This window comes from Protopterus annectens, chromosome 14.part0, assembly GCF_019279795.1.
Source record: "Protopterus annectens isolate FY-2018-M chromosome 14.part0, PAN1.0, whole genome shotgun sequence".
NCBI lineage: Eukaryota > Metazoa > Chordata > Ceratodontiformes > Protopteridae > Protopterus > Protopterus annectens.
The window spans coordinates 269751662-269768615 of NC_056748.1; the positions used below are offsets into that span (position 1 = coordinate 269751662).

General features: G+C 34.9%; 1 protein-coding gene across 4 annotated transcripts in view; it reads right to left on the bottom strand.

The window, feature by feature from the left end:
• Nucleotides 1–16954, bottom strand: part of SFXN4 (sideroflexin 4) — a 645242-nt gene that overhangs the window by 141422 nt on the left and 486866 nt on the right. For 3 of the 4 annotated variants that reach the window (XM_044055979.1, XM_044055980.1, XM_044055981.1), the window contains exon 12: nucleotides 3309–3394. The exons of the other annotated variant lie outside the window; for it this stretch is intronic. In XM_044055979.1, the coding sequence (XP_043911914.1) occupies nucleotides 3309–3394 (86 nt within the window). The remainder of the gene's footprint in view (nucleotides 1–3308; nucleotides 3395–16954) is intronic. 4 annotated transcript variants of the gene reach the window in all.

Sequence of the window (16954 nt, forward strand, 5' to 3'; positions counted from 1 at the left end):
TGTACAGTTTCCAGGCATGTAACAAAACCCAGAAGGTTTCGGATTTTGCTTGGAAGTGCTTGATTAAGTATTTTACACCTCAAGCAGACTTCAGAGAATTTTTTTCTCAGGTAGATGCCAGATGCTAAAGATCTGATTAGAAAAAGACAGATAACTGGGAATGTGTTTTAAGAATCATAACTCTCAGCTGCCCCTAATTTTGACTCAGGTTTTAGCTCTGTTCCTCTTAATCCCTCCAAAAACATCTGAAATATGGAGAAAAGGTTGAGAACTATACTTAAATAATGACAATAATTAGAGTTGTATGCTTTGTTTGCGTCAGAAAACGTATATGAAATTCATATTTTCAATCTGTCAATGTCTCAAGTTAAAAGTACTAGTATTTAAAGTGTGTCCCTGATTCTACTGTGATTTGTCCTTGATTGGTTGAGAGCTATGTTGGGGATATAATAAGTCGTAAGATTTTAAAAATTCCCTGCAAAGTACTTTTGTATATAAACACCTTTATTAAATTATCATTTAAGACACAGGCACACAAACATCAATAGAAAAGGAAGCAAACCATAACAACGTTTTCCATTTACACACATAACACATGATTTCTTGGTTTTTCGTCCAACATTACATAAACAGTTAAATTCCTGCCTTCCCTTAAACCTTACTCTTCCAGAACATTATCCAGCATGTACTGTTCCCACAAATTCCATTTATTTTTATGCAATTCACTCCTTCCATTTACTAAAGATACTTCTTTCACATTTTAATATCTTTTAAAATATTCAATACTTTTTTTTTATTTTGGTTTCCATTTTCTAGTAATTACTTTTTTGGCAGCCAACAGCATTAAACTTAATAAGGCCTTGGTATACCTAGGCAATTCAGATTCTGTGCCCCAGCTCAAAATAATAATTTCCTAAGTTACAGCCATTTTCTCCCTCAATATTTCTGACAGAGATCTCTGTAGGGAATTTTTAAAATCTACCATCTAATTATACTCCCAATAACACGTTCCGGTTACCTCTTTCTTTCCCATCACACCTCTAACAACCTGAGGAAAAATTCTTTGAAGTCTGCTTGGGGTATAAAAATATCTATGCAGACACTTCCAAGCAAAAATCCCATGCCTTCTGGACTTGGCTGCATACATGGGAACTATACACATGTTCCCCCCCCCTCCATTGTTCTCCTGTAAATTGCTTTTCCAGTCTATTTTCCCAATCTTTTCTAACCTCCACTGAATGACTCTTATTGTTATCATGCAATATTATATTTGCCCTACTAACATATCCTTTTTAACAGCAGCTTCTGTTCTAGATTTGACTACAAACTCTACTAGAACAGGTCTTTCACTTAGGACTCCCCTATCCCTTTCTCTTTGTCTGTACTCTGATATCAATACCTGGTAGGGAAGGCAGTTTCTAACCTGCAGTCCAGACTTCTTGGTGTCATCCCACTCTATTACCTCTCCCTCTCTAGCTATTTTCTCCCAACACCTTTGTTACTTTGCTAGTTTTCACTGGTAAATGACTACTCCCTTGCCTATTTTCGTGCCCCTACTTGCAAACATCTCTATTGGCAAAATCTTCTGCCATCATTCCCGTGTTGGCTTAGTTCTTAAAATACTTTCTGAAACTTTATGAATATATTTTGTATGGTGGTCATTTTTCTTCTTGAGGATCTGTATCCAATATCCCACTCCTTCCTTATTTCTTAACCCCCCCTCAGCTTCATCATCATCCCTTTCCACTTAAGATTATAACCTTCTGCTTGTGCTACGTATATGCCTTAACTGAGTAGCTCTAAAATATCCCTTCAAATCAGGTTATCCTAAACCATCATGAGCTACTGGAAGGATTAACTTATCCCACTTAACTCTTGCCCCTTTTCCTTCCTTCTTCAACTCTTTATTAAATATTGTCCACAACTTCTCTTCTAGCTAATAAAAATATGCCTGACATATGTATAAAACTAAAGCTAATAAAACATTTTCAGTGCTTGTATTTTATTATCCATATCCATAAACAAGGGCTTCCAGTTTCTCCGTTTTTATGTTATCTTTTATTTAGTCTCTTCCCACATATCCTTTTCTCTTACACAACAGAAGACTTTCTAATCCATACTCCAAAATACTTCATCTTATCATGCCCCCATAGATATGGGTATTGCTGAATCAATTTGTGTGCGAGTACATATTTTGGGGCTACAACCTTTGATTTATCTTCATTAATTTTACTTCTGACAAAAATTGAAACAGTTTCAAAATGTTCCATGACACTAGATGTCATTTTGTGAACTTATCAAGTACAAAATAATATTATCTGCAAATAAAGCCAACCTTTCTTGATTGCCACATCAATTAAATCCTTGAATTTCTGAGTCCCTTAATTTCTCCCCAAAGAGTATTTTGTCAGAAATGTTAGGGAAGCAAATTGTTGTAACCAAAGAAAGGATTATTTTGAGTTGGGACATAGGGTCTGGATTACCTAGCCATAGTAAAGCCTTACTTAGCGTAATGCTACTGGCTGTCAAAGAAGCAATTACTAGAAAATACAAATAAAAAACAAATCCAACTGTAATTGAAGTACTGAATATTATTAAGGACATAAAACTGGATGTGGGGTCCTTAGGAAAAGAAAGGTTAAATCACACTGAAGTAAAGGAAATTTGTGGAAACAAATGTAGACGAATGTTCAGGAGGAGGAATGAGGTTTAATAGAAGGAAGGAATTGAAAAATTCATGCAATGCAAGAGTGAATGACCATTAAATAGGAAACGTGTGCAGTGCACGAAAAACATTTTATTATGGTTTGTGGTCTTATTAATATGTGTGCATCTGTGTCAATGTTTTAGTTGTGATTTAATAATGATAAAAAAAAAACACACTTATTACATTGTCTCCTCAAACCAAAGAAAAGATTTTGAGCCTCCTGTAGTTAGCAGAAAAATATACTGGACATCCCTGTACCAAAAGTTTCTACACCCCCAACCCCTACACACAAAATATATACACATTTAGTACAGTATTCATTTACTTTTGCAGTCAAACATATATTTACACTATTACCCTTCTCTACTTAGAGAGACTACATAGAAAGTATAAAAGACCAAAATGGTTAACTTTTAAAAACATTACATCGTCAATCATGCACACACCTCTTCTGAAACAGGCCTACTTCTTCTAAAGGAGGCTGGCTTCCCCATTTCAGAAATGTTATACTAGAGTATGCAAAATAGCAAAACTTGAAGCAGTGTCAATAAATATGATTTTTTAAGGATGAAAGAACAGCTAGCTAGCAGCTGTGTCTTACCTCTGTAAAAAGCTCATAAATATGCTAGGAATTGCTACAGATGTCCCAATCAATGCTGCTCTTGATATTGCAGTCTCTTTTACAGCCTAAGGCAAAGAAACAGTTATTTTAAATCAAATGCATACAAAGCAACGTGCTGCAATACTTTGTAGCCAGTAATACAAACCTGGCTAGTAATGTATAATGTAGCAAAACAAGTTAAAACTGATATTTCAGCCTAAAATCTTCATTAAAGTTTGTTCCAAAGATGACAGAAGAAACAGAAGAATACGCATGGAATTATGCCAAAAAGTGGTCTAAAAGATGAGAAAGTTAACTGCCTTCCAGTGGTTTTTTTTTTATAATTAAACTTTTTAACTATTTCTACAGAAAAGTCCAGAACTCTTTCTAGTTTTAGGTCACTTTCATAACCCATCTGTCTCTTAGAATGACAAGCATTTGTGTTCTGCAAATTACTTAACCTCTGTTTGTTCTGCAGAGGCAATCAGACAATAAAGGAAATCAATTCATCTTGAAAATAACAAAACGTGGAAGGTAAAGACCTAATGTGCATTTTAAACCGATTTCCCCTCCCCCAAACAAAGTGGTGCTGAGGTAGCGTTGTTGCCTCACAATAAGACGTTGTCCTGTTCGATTCTCAGCTAGAGCGTCTTTTGTGTGGAGACATGCGTGAATGGGTGTACCTTCTTTGAAGGTTGTGCATCAGGGCCAGCAACTCGGCATGTAAAAATCTACTGCCAATCATTAGCGGACCAGAGTTCCGCTGTGGCGACCCCTAACCGGGAAAAGCCGAAAGACACAAACAAACCACTATTTAAACTCGTACATAAACTTAGTATTAATTAAATTGTCCTATTACCTCCATATATCTTTTGAAATTTGGGGACCAGTTGGAATCTGTGGACACTCTTGATATACTAAACATGTTTCTAACTTGTTTCGTTCCTGTTCAATGGATATTCACATTAAGCTCTTCTACACCTCCTCTTTAGTGTACTTACAGAGGCTGCATGTTTTTTGTTGAAACACATTATTAGCTATAATTACTTCAGTTGCACAAATGTGCTACCTGTACTCTGTTTTTATCATGAATCATGCCTACATTTGTTTACTTATATCCTCTTTATTATTCAACAAACGAAAAACAAGAAACCAAACTACTGAAAAGTAGGTGAGGATGAACCCAATGAAAGCCAGCAAACTGACAATAAAATAAAAGAAACTTGCATTTATTAGTAAGCGCTTTCGGTGTGGATCAGTGCCTCACCTTCATCAGACTGAAACAAAGTGAAAATCAATTAACATTCTTTATATAGAAAAAATCTAACAATCAATGAATTAAAACCTAAATTAGTGAACCCAGTTAATTCTTAAAAGGGAAAGCCTTTGTGCACATTCTTCAAGTAATATACTGGTAAGATACACTGTTTTTAACTTGAAGTCATGTGCAAACATGAACACATTTCCTTTATCTTGTTCAATTAGTTAAAAATAAAAAGCAGCAATACATATTAATTCAAAAAATCCATAATAGTTGCCATAAATAAAAACGACATCAAGCCTTATAGCTAGTTGACTAAGCTAGCAATAGCAAAATTAATGATGAAACTAACTATAAATTAGTTAGTAAATTTAAATAAACAATATATAATAAAAGTCAATTAGTTAATTATTATGTATAAATATCTACCGCCGATGTAGTTACTAATAAATGAATATATATATATATATATATATATATACATATATATATATATATATATATATATATACATACATACATATATATATATATATATATATATATATATATATATGTATATATGTATATATAAATATAAACCTAATAATCTAATAAGATATAAATAAGTAATAATAATTAATAGTGAATAAATACAAATACATCATTATATATGCCATTATGTATCAATACTAGATAAAACAGTACCTGTCAAATAATCATCTCTTAAGGGCATGCAATTTCAAAACACATTTAATAGATAGATTTCCATTCAGCCCTGGTGGAATGGACGCACCTGTTTTATTTGCCAAATAAGCTCATCAATTTCTAGTAAAATCTGCCAAGGGCCTCCTCTAATATCATTATCTCGATGTTGTAACACTAAAAATTTAAAAATATGTCCAGGGTATTCTAAAATGTGTTTAGCCAAAGTGTTTTTAATGTCCCCCTTGTTAATGGCATAAAAATGTTCGTACATGCACTGTTTGAGTTTCCTTTCAGTTTTGCCAATGTAATATGCATTACATTGGCAACATAAGGCTGCATAAACCACACTTTTGCTATCACAATTGAATCTTGAACCAATCATGTATGTTTTGTTATTAATTATACATCTAGTCCCTTCAAATATGTGTTTGCACTGAGGGCAAGTACCACATTTGAACATACCTTTAACCCTACTATTTGGGACTCTTGTCTTTTTCTCAAGTAATGTTTTCAAGTTAAGCCCTCTCCTGTACGTAATACGTGGTTTCTCACCTAATGTTTTAATCAGTGTTAATTCTTCACTAATGACGTTCCAATTTTTATTTATAATATCCCTGATAAATACATAATCTAGGGAAAACGTCGAAAAGAAGCTTGTCATGTAAACCCTATTATTCTTGTTATCCAATAAAGATTCCATTGGCATGGGCTGTTGCTGTAACCCACTAAGTAAAGGCTGAAAATACCCGTTTTTTCTTTTATGACAAACTTCTTGCTTTATATTGTCAATCAAGGAAGCAGGGTAGCCTCTATGCATAAACATGCCTTGCAGGTTTTCACATTCAGTCTCGAACTCATCATCATCAGACACCATTCAGGCTGCCCTAACCAACTGACCTTTTATAATGGCCTTCTTTTGGTGGTAGGGGTGATTACTTGAAAAATGCAAAAAGGTATTTGAATGTGTAGGTTTCCTGTAAATCCTACTGATGTACCTATGTTTACATCTGTCATTCACTAAAAGAATGTCTAAATAGTTAATCGAAATATCGTCAATGTTGTATGTAAACTCAAGGAAACTTGTCATGGTTGAAATGTTACGGATAAAGGTTGGAATAAGAGTTTTATCTCCTCTCCAAATGCAGAACATGTCATCCTGGTATCTTGTATACCAGGAGACATGCTGTTGGTAAAGACTGTTCTGAAATAGTAACTCATTTTCCCAATATGCCATGATGGCATTGGCAAAACTACCCCCACATGGTGACCCCATTGCTACACCCGACTTCTGCAAATACAGTTTCCCCTCAAAAAACATGAAATTGTTTGTCAAAACTATTTCCAATAAGGTTTCAATTACATATATGGTGTTCTCCTCTACTTTTTTTAGGACCAAAAAGTCCCTGATCCATTTAAGTCCAGTTTCCTGGGGGATAACCGTGTAGAGGTCTTTGATGTCTATGGTAATAAAGCATGCCTCAAGTTGATAGTCTAGTCAGTTTATGGTACTTAAAAAAACCCCAAGAATCTTTACATATCTGAGGCTCGCTATCAACCAATGGTTTTAAAATAGAATCAATATATTTGGCACAACTGTGTGTGATGGATCCCCTACCATCCACTATAGGTCTAAATGGGGGACTATTAAGAGATTTGTGTATTTTAGGAGTACCAAATAAGGCGGGTGTTTTGGGTGCAATCATTGACAAGTATTGAAATAGATCCTTGTCTATAGACCCCTCTAAAAACAAGTCATTCAATATTGACCTAATTTTTCTATATGCCTGATTGACTTCATTAAGGGACACTCTTTCATAAACGTTTGTGTTAAGATGTTTTTGCATTGCTTCAATGTAAATGAAATTATCCATAAACACAAGCCCTCCTCCCTTGTCGGGATTCATGACCCTGATGTTACAGTCATTAAGTAGATGGAGAAAATCCTGTTCAGAAGCGCTGAGTATGTTTTTAGTTGTTGATAAATGTTGTTTTTTCTCGGAGCTAGCCCTTAGATCCATTTCACAAATCTTTTCAAAAAGGCATAGTCTAGGGTGAAGGGGGGGATTAAACAAACTAGGAACCCTGATAGAACTGGTTTCAGTTGAACTCGCCCCCATGAGCAAATTTAGGTTTAATTTGTGTACGAACAGTTTCAAATCAATGATTGTTTTGGCTAAATCCATCCTTTTACCAGGGATGTAAGTTAGCCCTTTAGATAGAAAATTAATCATGTCTTGCTGGATATCAAGGTTTGTATAGTTATAGATTTTAAAGTCACCTTGCATGCTTACATGTATGGAAGGAGCAATGCCATACACCTGGTTTGAAACTGTCACCTCCTTTGTTTCCTCCTGTTCCTTTGATTGCGGTTGGTCCGTCGGTTGTTCTGTTGACCAGACCGATCGGTCCGAAAACCCTGGTCACTATTGTTTTGCTCATCATTGGGGTTAACCACGTGTGGTCGATCATGGTAGTTATCATTGGCATTAGTATCATTAGTGTTGTTGTTGCGATTGATAATTCTTTCGCTACATCTTAACCCGTTACCTTCATTGTTACTAATATTGTTGAAAGAACGAGCTTGCCCTTGGTCATGGGTTCCATCAGCCCTGTTGTTATTATGTATGTCATTTTTGTCAGGGCTACTATTAGATGGAGGCTTAGGATAAGCAATATTATTCGAATAATCATACAAATCTCTAGCTATTTTCCTCTTTTTAGTGGCAAGCATTTTATCCATAGTTGCCTGTATGCTTGTATATATTCTACAATAGTCATATTTGTAATGGGAAAAGTCACCATGAGTCACTATAGTATGTTCCAAAATTTCTAAATCACTCTTAAGGTTATTAATTTCTTGATTATAATAATTAATAAGAGATTGTAAAAATTCCATACCTTGCCTGTCAAAAAGTTGGATCAATTCTTTAAAAAATAAAGAATGATGTATTAATCCAGCTGGATAACGCTATTGACGCAAGCCTTTGGGTATGATTTTTTTGGTAATGCACTCTTGTAAATACGAGACCTCCAGTTGGAGTTTCCTACATCTGAAAAGCTTGGTGTCAAAAAAGGTTAATTTGATCAGAGAAAGAACTCTCCCTCTGTTGTTCTACTGCATCCAAAGGAGCATTGTTGTCATTGTTAGTATTAAAGCTGTATTTATTGTTAAGAAAAGTACCCATAGATGGTAAAACACTTGTTTGGTTTGTTGGCAAAATTGGCGCAAGTGGTGCTGCAGGTTCAGAATTATCTTCCGAAGTATTGGTAATTGGTGCATTGTGTTGGCTCGTTGTTGCATTAATAAAACCAATGTTGTTCCGATTCCTGGTAGGTACTGCATCAAGACTTCCCCTCGTTTCATATGCTACTACACAGGAAGACAATATTGATGGTAGTCAGAACAATTCTGCTGGTGATTTAACCACGCTAGTACAATTACTTTTGGGAAGGGTTGAAACTTTAACCCAACGTGTCGAGGCTCTTGGTCTGAACCCACCCAATGAAACGAGGGGAAGTCTTGATGATCCACACCGAAAGCGCTTACTAATAAATGCAAGTTTCTTTTATTTTATCGTCAGTTTGCTGGCTCTCATTGTGCTCATCCTCGCCTACTTTTCAGTAGTTTTATCCTCTTTATTATTCAAAATATATTAATACCAAAGATTGGGATGTTGTATGAAAAATGCAAAGTAACACTGCAAAGAAACTGCATTAAAAAGTAATCAAACAATATTCAAATGTAAAAGCTCTGTACAAATCTTGATATGGAAACAAAAGTGAAATTAAGGAATTCACAATTTCTTGGAAGTCAACCAAAGGAATTCTGCTAACCTCATTTAAAGTACATCATAGTATGTAACAGCCAAGAAAGGTACACACTATTGCAGTAAACCTCTGATAACATCTCCTACAGTAAATACCATAAAACAGTAATATCATGGCAATAGGTGTGGCATTTCTGACTTTCAAGATGTCCTCCTCTGGGCACCTCCAACCAACAATATGCCTATTACACAAAGGAATAGAAAGGGTTGCCTTTCATGTGCCCCCAACTCAACATTATAAATGGAGCAAGGATGAGTTATAATTACCATACAGAGTTCAAACTAACTAGTTCCTCAAGACTCTGGGAGAAGAAAGGCAGCATTTCTAAAAGTATATGTTGTAAGAGGCCATCTCAAAGATCCAGTCTTATGTAAAGCACCCCACATTGCTACTTTATTTTGAAATGGTACAGATAATAAACAAATGGAGTCACAAGGGATGAGGAATAATATATGCAAAAAAAAAATCCTGAAAAAAGGTCATTCAAAGAAGGTCCTTTCTCTAGAGGTCATAGCCAACATACAGTGTTCATAACAATATGCACAGAAGGCAATACAGTAGTTGTAGAAATACCTTTCTTATTTTTTTCTGTTTTGGTGTACAGAGCTGTGAAAACATGTCATAGGAACCTAGCAGCAATGTCCACATTTCTCATAACTCATCCTCTGACTACCCTATAGATCTTGTCAAGCAGGAATTTGATGAATTTCATTACTATGGTACGAGTTCATGTTTGTCATGTTATTTCTTCTCTACATTTTGCAAATAAAATGTTGAGAAACATTATCTTGATAGGAAGTAGGTATTTGGTTAAGCACCTAATGCTTTAAAGTTTAGTAAGCCTGACTGTTGTTGGTTACTTTCACTGCAGGCCATAAAAAGCCATGTTTTCAACAGACTTTCTTTTAACACAAATTTTCTTTCAAACTTTCGGAGAATTGTGTGACACTGGATTTATGTTGATAGAGTGACAGCAATCCCAGCAAAGGCAAAAGTTCTGAAAGTAATTTGCTGAAACAACTTTGAACAGACCTTGGAGGAATTTTTTTTTTGAACCAGAGTGGTGGGTAAGTCCCCGTGCACCCAACCTTATGGGGAGACACCTACACCCCCCAAACTTATATTTACCAACTCCAAAGTTGCACAATAGTAAAGAAGTAAAAAAACTACTACTGACTAAACTCTTTTTGGTGAATTTGACTTCTGAGTTTTTGTCATTGCTGGAACTGCTTTCAATCAATTGACAAAAACCCATAATACTTCCTAATAAAATATTCGTAGATTGTGCTCCTAAAGTGAACAGCAAATCGACAGCTGCATTTTGAATTTTAACTGAAAAAATATTTCGCTGCAATACAAGCGAAAATATAAATTTTGAACAGAAATGCAAAGTCTTTTTATAGATTATAAAGACTGCTCTCATATATATACACACACACACACACACACACACACACACACACACAAATGCACATACATACATATATAGGCTTATATGAGTTTATCGAATTACTGTATTGTCAAACCTGGAACATCAAGATGAGAACACAGAAACTTAAAATCATCACAAAACCAAAGTATAGCAGTCCACACTACTGAATGGAAGACACCTTAGTGCCGCACAATAACTGTTGTCCTACCTTGACCTGTCTCTCTCAGATGATGTGGATTGCAATACTTAAGTTTCGCAATAATTTTACATTTTGGTGTTCTCATCTTGATGTTCCAGGGTTCAATGGCTACTGTAATTCAATAAACTTATATAAAACCATATATAGATCTCTCTCTCCATATAAATAAATATATATATATATATATATATATATATATATATATATATATATATATATAGAAAGAGATACAAATATATTTAAACACTTTTAGTAAATTATCACTTAAGACACAGGCACAAATTAAAAGAAAAGAAAACAAACCATATTAACATTTTTTTTCATACACATACATTATGCATCACAAATATTTTCTTTCTTTATAACTATCGTCAGTCCAACATTACATTAATTGCTGCCCTTCATTAAACCCCATTCCACTTCCTGAATATTATTCTGCATGTATTGTTCCCAGAATTTCCATTTTCTTTTATTCCTTTTCCAATATTCAATACTTCCAATACAGCTGGTTTACGTTTTGATTTCCTTTTTCTAGTAATTGCTTTTTTGGCAGTCAGTCATTTGCCCACTCAACATTTCGGACAGAGTACTCTGTACGGAATTTTTAAAATTTACCAACTCATTACACATACAAAACATATGCTCCCAGTTACCTCCTCCTTCTCATTCAAATCTTCAACATTTCCTATCTACATGAGCAAACATTGTTAGAAGTCTGCTTGGGGTATAAAAATACCTACGTAAATACTTCCAAGCAAAATCCTAAACCTTCTGGACTTTTGTTGCACACTTGGGAGCCATATATATGTCCTATTGTTCTCTTGTAAATTACTTTTCTAGTCTCTCTACACACTCTTTTTCTAACCTCCTCTGATTGACTCTTATACTTATCACGCATCTCTTTTTAACAGCAGCTTCTGTTCTAGATTGAACTAAACTCAGTACCAGAGCAGATCTTTCACTTAGGGGTTCCCCTATCCCTTTCTCTTTGCCTGTACTCCGATATCAATCCATAGTAGGGCAGGAAGTCTCTAGCCTGGACTCCAAATGTTTGCTTGACCTCATCCCACTCTATTACTTCCCCCCTATAGTTATTTGCTACAAATACACTGATTTCTTTGACAGCATTCTCCAGTAAATTCTAGCACCCTCTTGCTTATTTTCTGTGCCCCTCCTTGCAATCATCCTTATTGGCAAAGCCTCCTTTCTCCATTCTTGTGTTGATTTGACTCTTAGAATACTTTCTACTACTTTATGAATATAATATTCTAAATTGTAGTTCTTCGTCTTCTTATAGATGTGCATCTCAAATCCCACTCTCTCCTTATTTCGTGAACTCCCCCACTCCAGTTTCAATATCATCCCATTACACCTTTCTGCTTCTGTTATGTACAATAAGCCTTAACTGTGTAGAGCTAAAATATCCCTTCATATCAGATAATTCTAAACCAACTTGTTCTATTTAATGGATTAACTTATCCAATTAACTCTTGCCCTTTTCCCTTCCCAGACAAAACTTCTCCTCTGGGTGATAAAAATATGCCTGACCTGCATAAAAAACTAAAGGGACCGAAAACTTTTTCACTGCTTGGTCTCACTATCAATATCCATAAACAAGAGCTTTCAGTGTCTCAGTTTTTTGCATCATCTTTTGTTTAGTCACCTCCCACACACCCTTAGCTACCATAACAGAAGCCTTTTTAATCCATACTCCTGAATATTTAATCTTATTCATTATATATCCTGAAAAGACTTCAGTAATTTTATATTATGAAAAAACTCAGAACTGTCTAAAAATGGTCCACAACAGTCAGATGTCAATTGGTTAAGACAGCCACCACAGCTTTATTCCATTATGTTGGTGCCTCCCCTCCATTTAAAATACTGTTAAAATCTTCCATATAGTTAACACTTCCCTTCTAACTTATAAACTTCCGCATGAATACTATCTGCTTCTAAAGACTTTCCTGCAATTTAAATATATACTACTAGTTTTTTTAACACCTTTATTGAATTACCACTTGTGAAATAAACAAACTTACACTTAAATAAAAATAATAAATCCATATTAACAATTTCACATTTACAAATGTTATACAGCACATATAATGCTATAATATATTCAAAGCAACATTACATAAATTTCTCAATTCCTGCCTTCTCTTAAACCTCATTCTTCCTCGTAAACACTTTTCTGCATGTATTGTTCCCAGAATTTCTCCTACTTTACTCCTACATTTTTATCAAGTTCCCACTTCTGTTCTTTTGTCTCTGTTACAATATTCACTACTTCAAGTACAGCTGGTTTAGATTTTGATTTCCATTTTCTGGTAACTGCTTTTTTGGCAGCCACCAGAATTAAACTTAACAAGGCCTTACTATGTATAGGCAATTCAGATTCCTGTATCTCAGCTCAAAAAAAAAAAAAAATTTCCTTAGTTACACTCAATGTACCTGCCCAGTATTCCCGACAGTGTACTCTGCAGGGAAATGTTAAAGTCTGCCAACTCATCACAATCCAAAAACATATGCTCTAAGGTTCCTCTTTCTTCCCTATTACACCTCCAACATGTGCTACTTACCTGAGGAAAAAAATCCTTGGAGTCTACTTGCGGTATAAAAGTATCTATGCAAACACTTCCAGGCAAAATTCATAAATCTTCTAGATTTTGCTGCATGTTTGAGAGCCATACATATGCTCTCCTACTGCCTCCCTGTGAATTGCTTATCTCGTCGTGCTTCCCAGCCTTTTCTGACCTCTTCTGATTGATTCCTATAGTTATTGTGCAGTATGCCGTACTAATTATGCCTTTTTTAACAACAGCTTTTGTTCTACATTCATTTAAAATCTCAGCCAGTACAGGTCTTTCATTTAGGATTCTCTTCTCAGTTAGGGTTCCCCTATCACCATCTCTTTTCTATACTCTGATATCATTACCTGATAGGGAAGGCAATCTGTAACCTGCAGTCCAAATGTCTTCTTTGCCACTTTCCACTCTATTACCTTTACCTCTCTATTTGTTCCTAATACATTGGTTCCCTTGCCAGCTTCCTCCAGTAAATTCCATCCCCCTCTTGCCTATTCTCTGTATCCCTAACTGCAGTCATCACTACTTTCTCTATTCCTGTGTTTGCTTAGTTCTTAGTATATTTTCTGCTACTTTATGAATATAATGTCTCCTTACCTGCTTGATCATCATCATTTTCCACTCTGAATTGTAGCTTTATGCTTGTGGTATGTATAACAGCAGTAACTGAGGAGCTCTAAAATATCCCTTTGAATCAGGTAATCCTAAACCTCCTTGTTCTATCCCTCCCAAATAACATCTTTCAATTCTTTATTAATTACTATCCACAACTTCTTCTCTGGTTGATAAAAATATGCCTGACCTGCGTATAAAATTAAAGGTGCTCAAAACATTTTTACTGTTTGTATCTTATCTATATTCATATGCAAGAGCTTCCAGTTTTTCAGTTTTTATATTATCTTTTTAGTCTCTTCCCACAGATTATCCTTAGTTGCCATAACAGAATCCTCTTTAATCCATACTCCTAAATATTTCATTTTATCATGTTGAACCAATTCACGTCTGATTATATAGTTTATATCTATAGCTTTTGTTTTATATTTATTAATTTAATATCCCAAAAACCCAGAATGGTCACATCATGGCTTCTAATTGAAATGGGCCTAAATGAAGCTGGATCAGACGAGTCTTTACTGATCTTTAGGTATTACATTGACTACAGCTTTTTTCCAGGAAACTGGTGCCCCCCCCCCCCCTTTAAAATACTGTTAAACAAAACCTTCTTAGTCTTTATCACTTTCTTCCATCCTAGTTTCCAAACTCCCACTGGAATACCATGTATTCCTGGAGACTTTCCTGCAGACTGGTTATACAACACGATTTTTATTTCATCTCCCCCTATCTTAACTGTTAGTTGTTAAGCCTCATCTACCTCTAACCTTGGCATATTTAAGTATTCCATAAATATTTCCATTTGTGTTATTTCCCCGCTTCTCTGCTTTATAATTTTCATAAAATTTCTGAAATATCTCTAATACCTCTATGGGAACTCTGGTTATTTTTCTCGTTATAGGCTCCTAAATTTGGCAACAACCCTTTCTACTCACTGTTGCCCAAGTCTTTCTGCAAAACGTTTTTGTGCTCTAGAGTTATCAAAAAACAGAAATATTTCTAAATTCATGCATACTATCCAGATACTACCTTATGTTCACTTTAGTGCTCTGCAAGTGTAACTCTTCTTGTTCTGTGAGATTCCTTCCCTTATTTTATATTAACCACTGTCAGCCCCTCCAAATAATTCTTATTACTTCTTAACCAGATCTCTTTTTCTTTTATTTCTACTTATTTTTAAAAACTCCTTCTTTTTATCCCACTCACTAGCTATAACTTCTGAAGTACTTTCTATCTTCCCTAACCCACTCACTAGCTATAACTTCTGGAGTACTTTCTATCTGCCCTAATTCCTTAAATTCCTCTCTTTTTAATGGGTATGTGGGGAAGCACCTTAACTATTAGATGTTCAGCCTCATCTACCTACCTACCTGTAACCTTGGCATAATTAGGTCTTCCATAAATATTTCCATTTGTGCTCTTTCTTGATTCCCACATTTCTCTGCTTTATACAATTTTCATAACATTTCTGAAAAATCTTTAGTACAGCTACAAGATCTCTGCATTTCTCTCCTCCTACTTTCTATTATCTAACAGCTGAATTTTTTTGTGTTGTATATCATCCAGATGCTACCTTATTTTCTCTTTATCACTCTGCAGTTGCACCTCTTCTTATTCTGTGAAATTCCATTATTCTGCAATACTTTAACTCTGTCAGCCCTCTAAATAATTCCTATTACCCATTACTTCTTAGGCATGTATTTTTCTATTTTATTTCTACCCTACTTTTAAACTCCATTTTCATTTTATCCCACTTACTAGCTATAACTTATGACAAAATTTCTATATTTCCCAACAACTCTTGAATAATTTCCACTACCCTTTCCTTAAATTCCTCTGTTTTTAACAGGTAAGTGGGAAATCACCAGGATCTCACTTGTACTTCATTACTCTGCAATTTATCTAAAATTTTATTGATGCATGATCTAAAATAGTTACTGGAGATGCATCACAGATTTCAATTAATAACACGTTCCTGTGAAATATATTTTCTATCCTATCCTGTCTAGCCTAGTTAGAGTACCTTGGGGAATAAAATGTACTTTCTTTCAAAGTTCCTAATACTGAATTCACATCTTCCATAACAAATATCTTCATAAATTTCTTCAGAAATCTACCTTCTTTTGTTATATGTTCCCTTCTATGTCCCTCCTGATACATTCTCACTATTGCAAACAGAGTTCCACTCCCACCTAGAAGTAACATTTTCCCTGCTGAAAGCTGATTTCTCCCCAAATTTTCTTAAGCTATATAACAGTAGTTTTTTTTTGGTGGAAACTAAATGCATGCCAGCATAATCCTGGTCTCTTTCAAATGGCCCCTTATTATCGCAAATCTACCGTTATTTTTCTTCTCTTATATTACTATTAGAGCCTCTCTAGTAATCAGTATTATTTCTCCCCTTTTTGTCTGTCCCTGATATTCTGCTGAGCATCAATCATAAAATCCTTTCTTTTGTCAAATTCACATAATTATTTCTTTCCAAATGCATCTCTTGCAGCACTGCTATTTGCATTCTGCATTTCTTAATATAATTCAATTCCATTTCCTTGTCTATACCTGTAAGGCCATTTATGTTTCAAGGTAATATGTACTGGATAGCCATATTGCCCTCTCTGATGTATTTGCTGATGTTGTCCATCATCAGTAACAACAAGAGTGGACAAACAGATGAACCCTGATATACACTTACTCCCAATGGAAACCTCTCTCTGAGTCCAGATACTTACTTGTCTCACTGTGTTCTTGTAAATAGCCTGCATTAATACTATCAGTGTTTCCAGCTGCAGATATTAGCTTTCTTATTATCTTGTCATATTGCTTTATCCATGTGCAGGAGTACCCAGCTGGACTCTTTCCTTTTCTCCAGCTTTATTACCTAATTCTCATTAACTAATGTGACAAAGGGAAATACTGCCAGCCCAGCTATCTGGAATTCTGTAAATACTTACAAGTCATTTGTGAATATTAGTATGATTTATATAGAAATGTGACAGACAATGCCAGCACAGCTATCTGGAATTTTGTAAATATTTATAT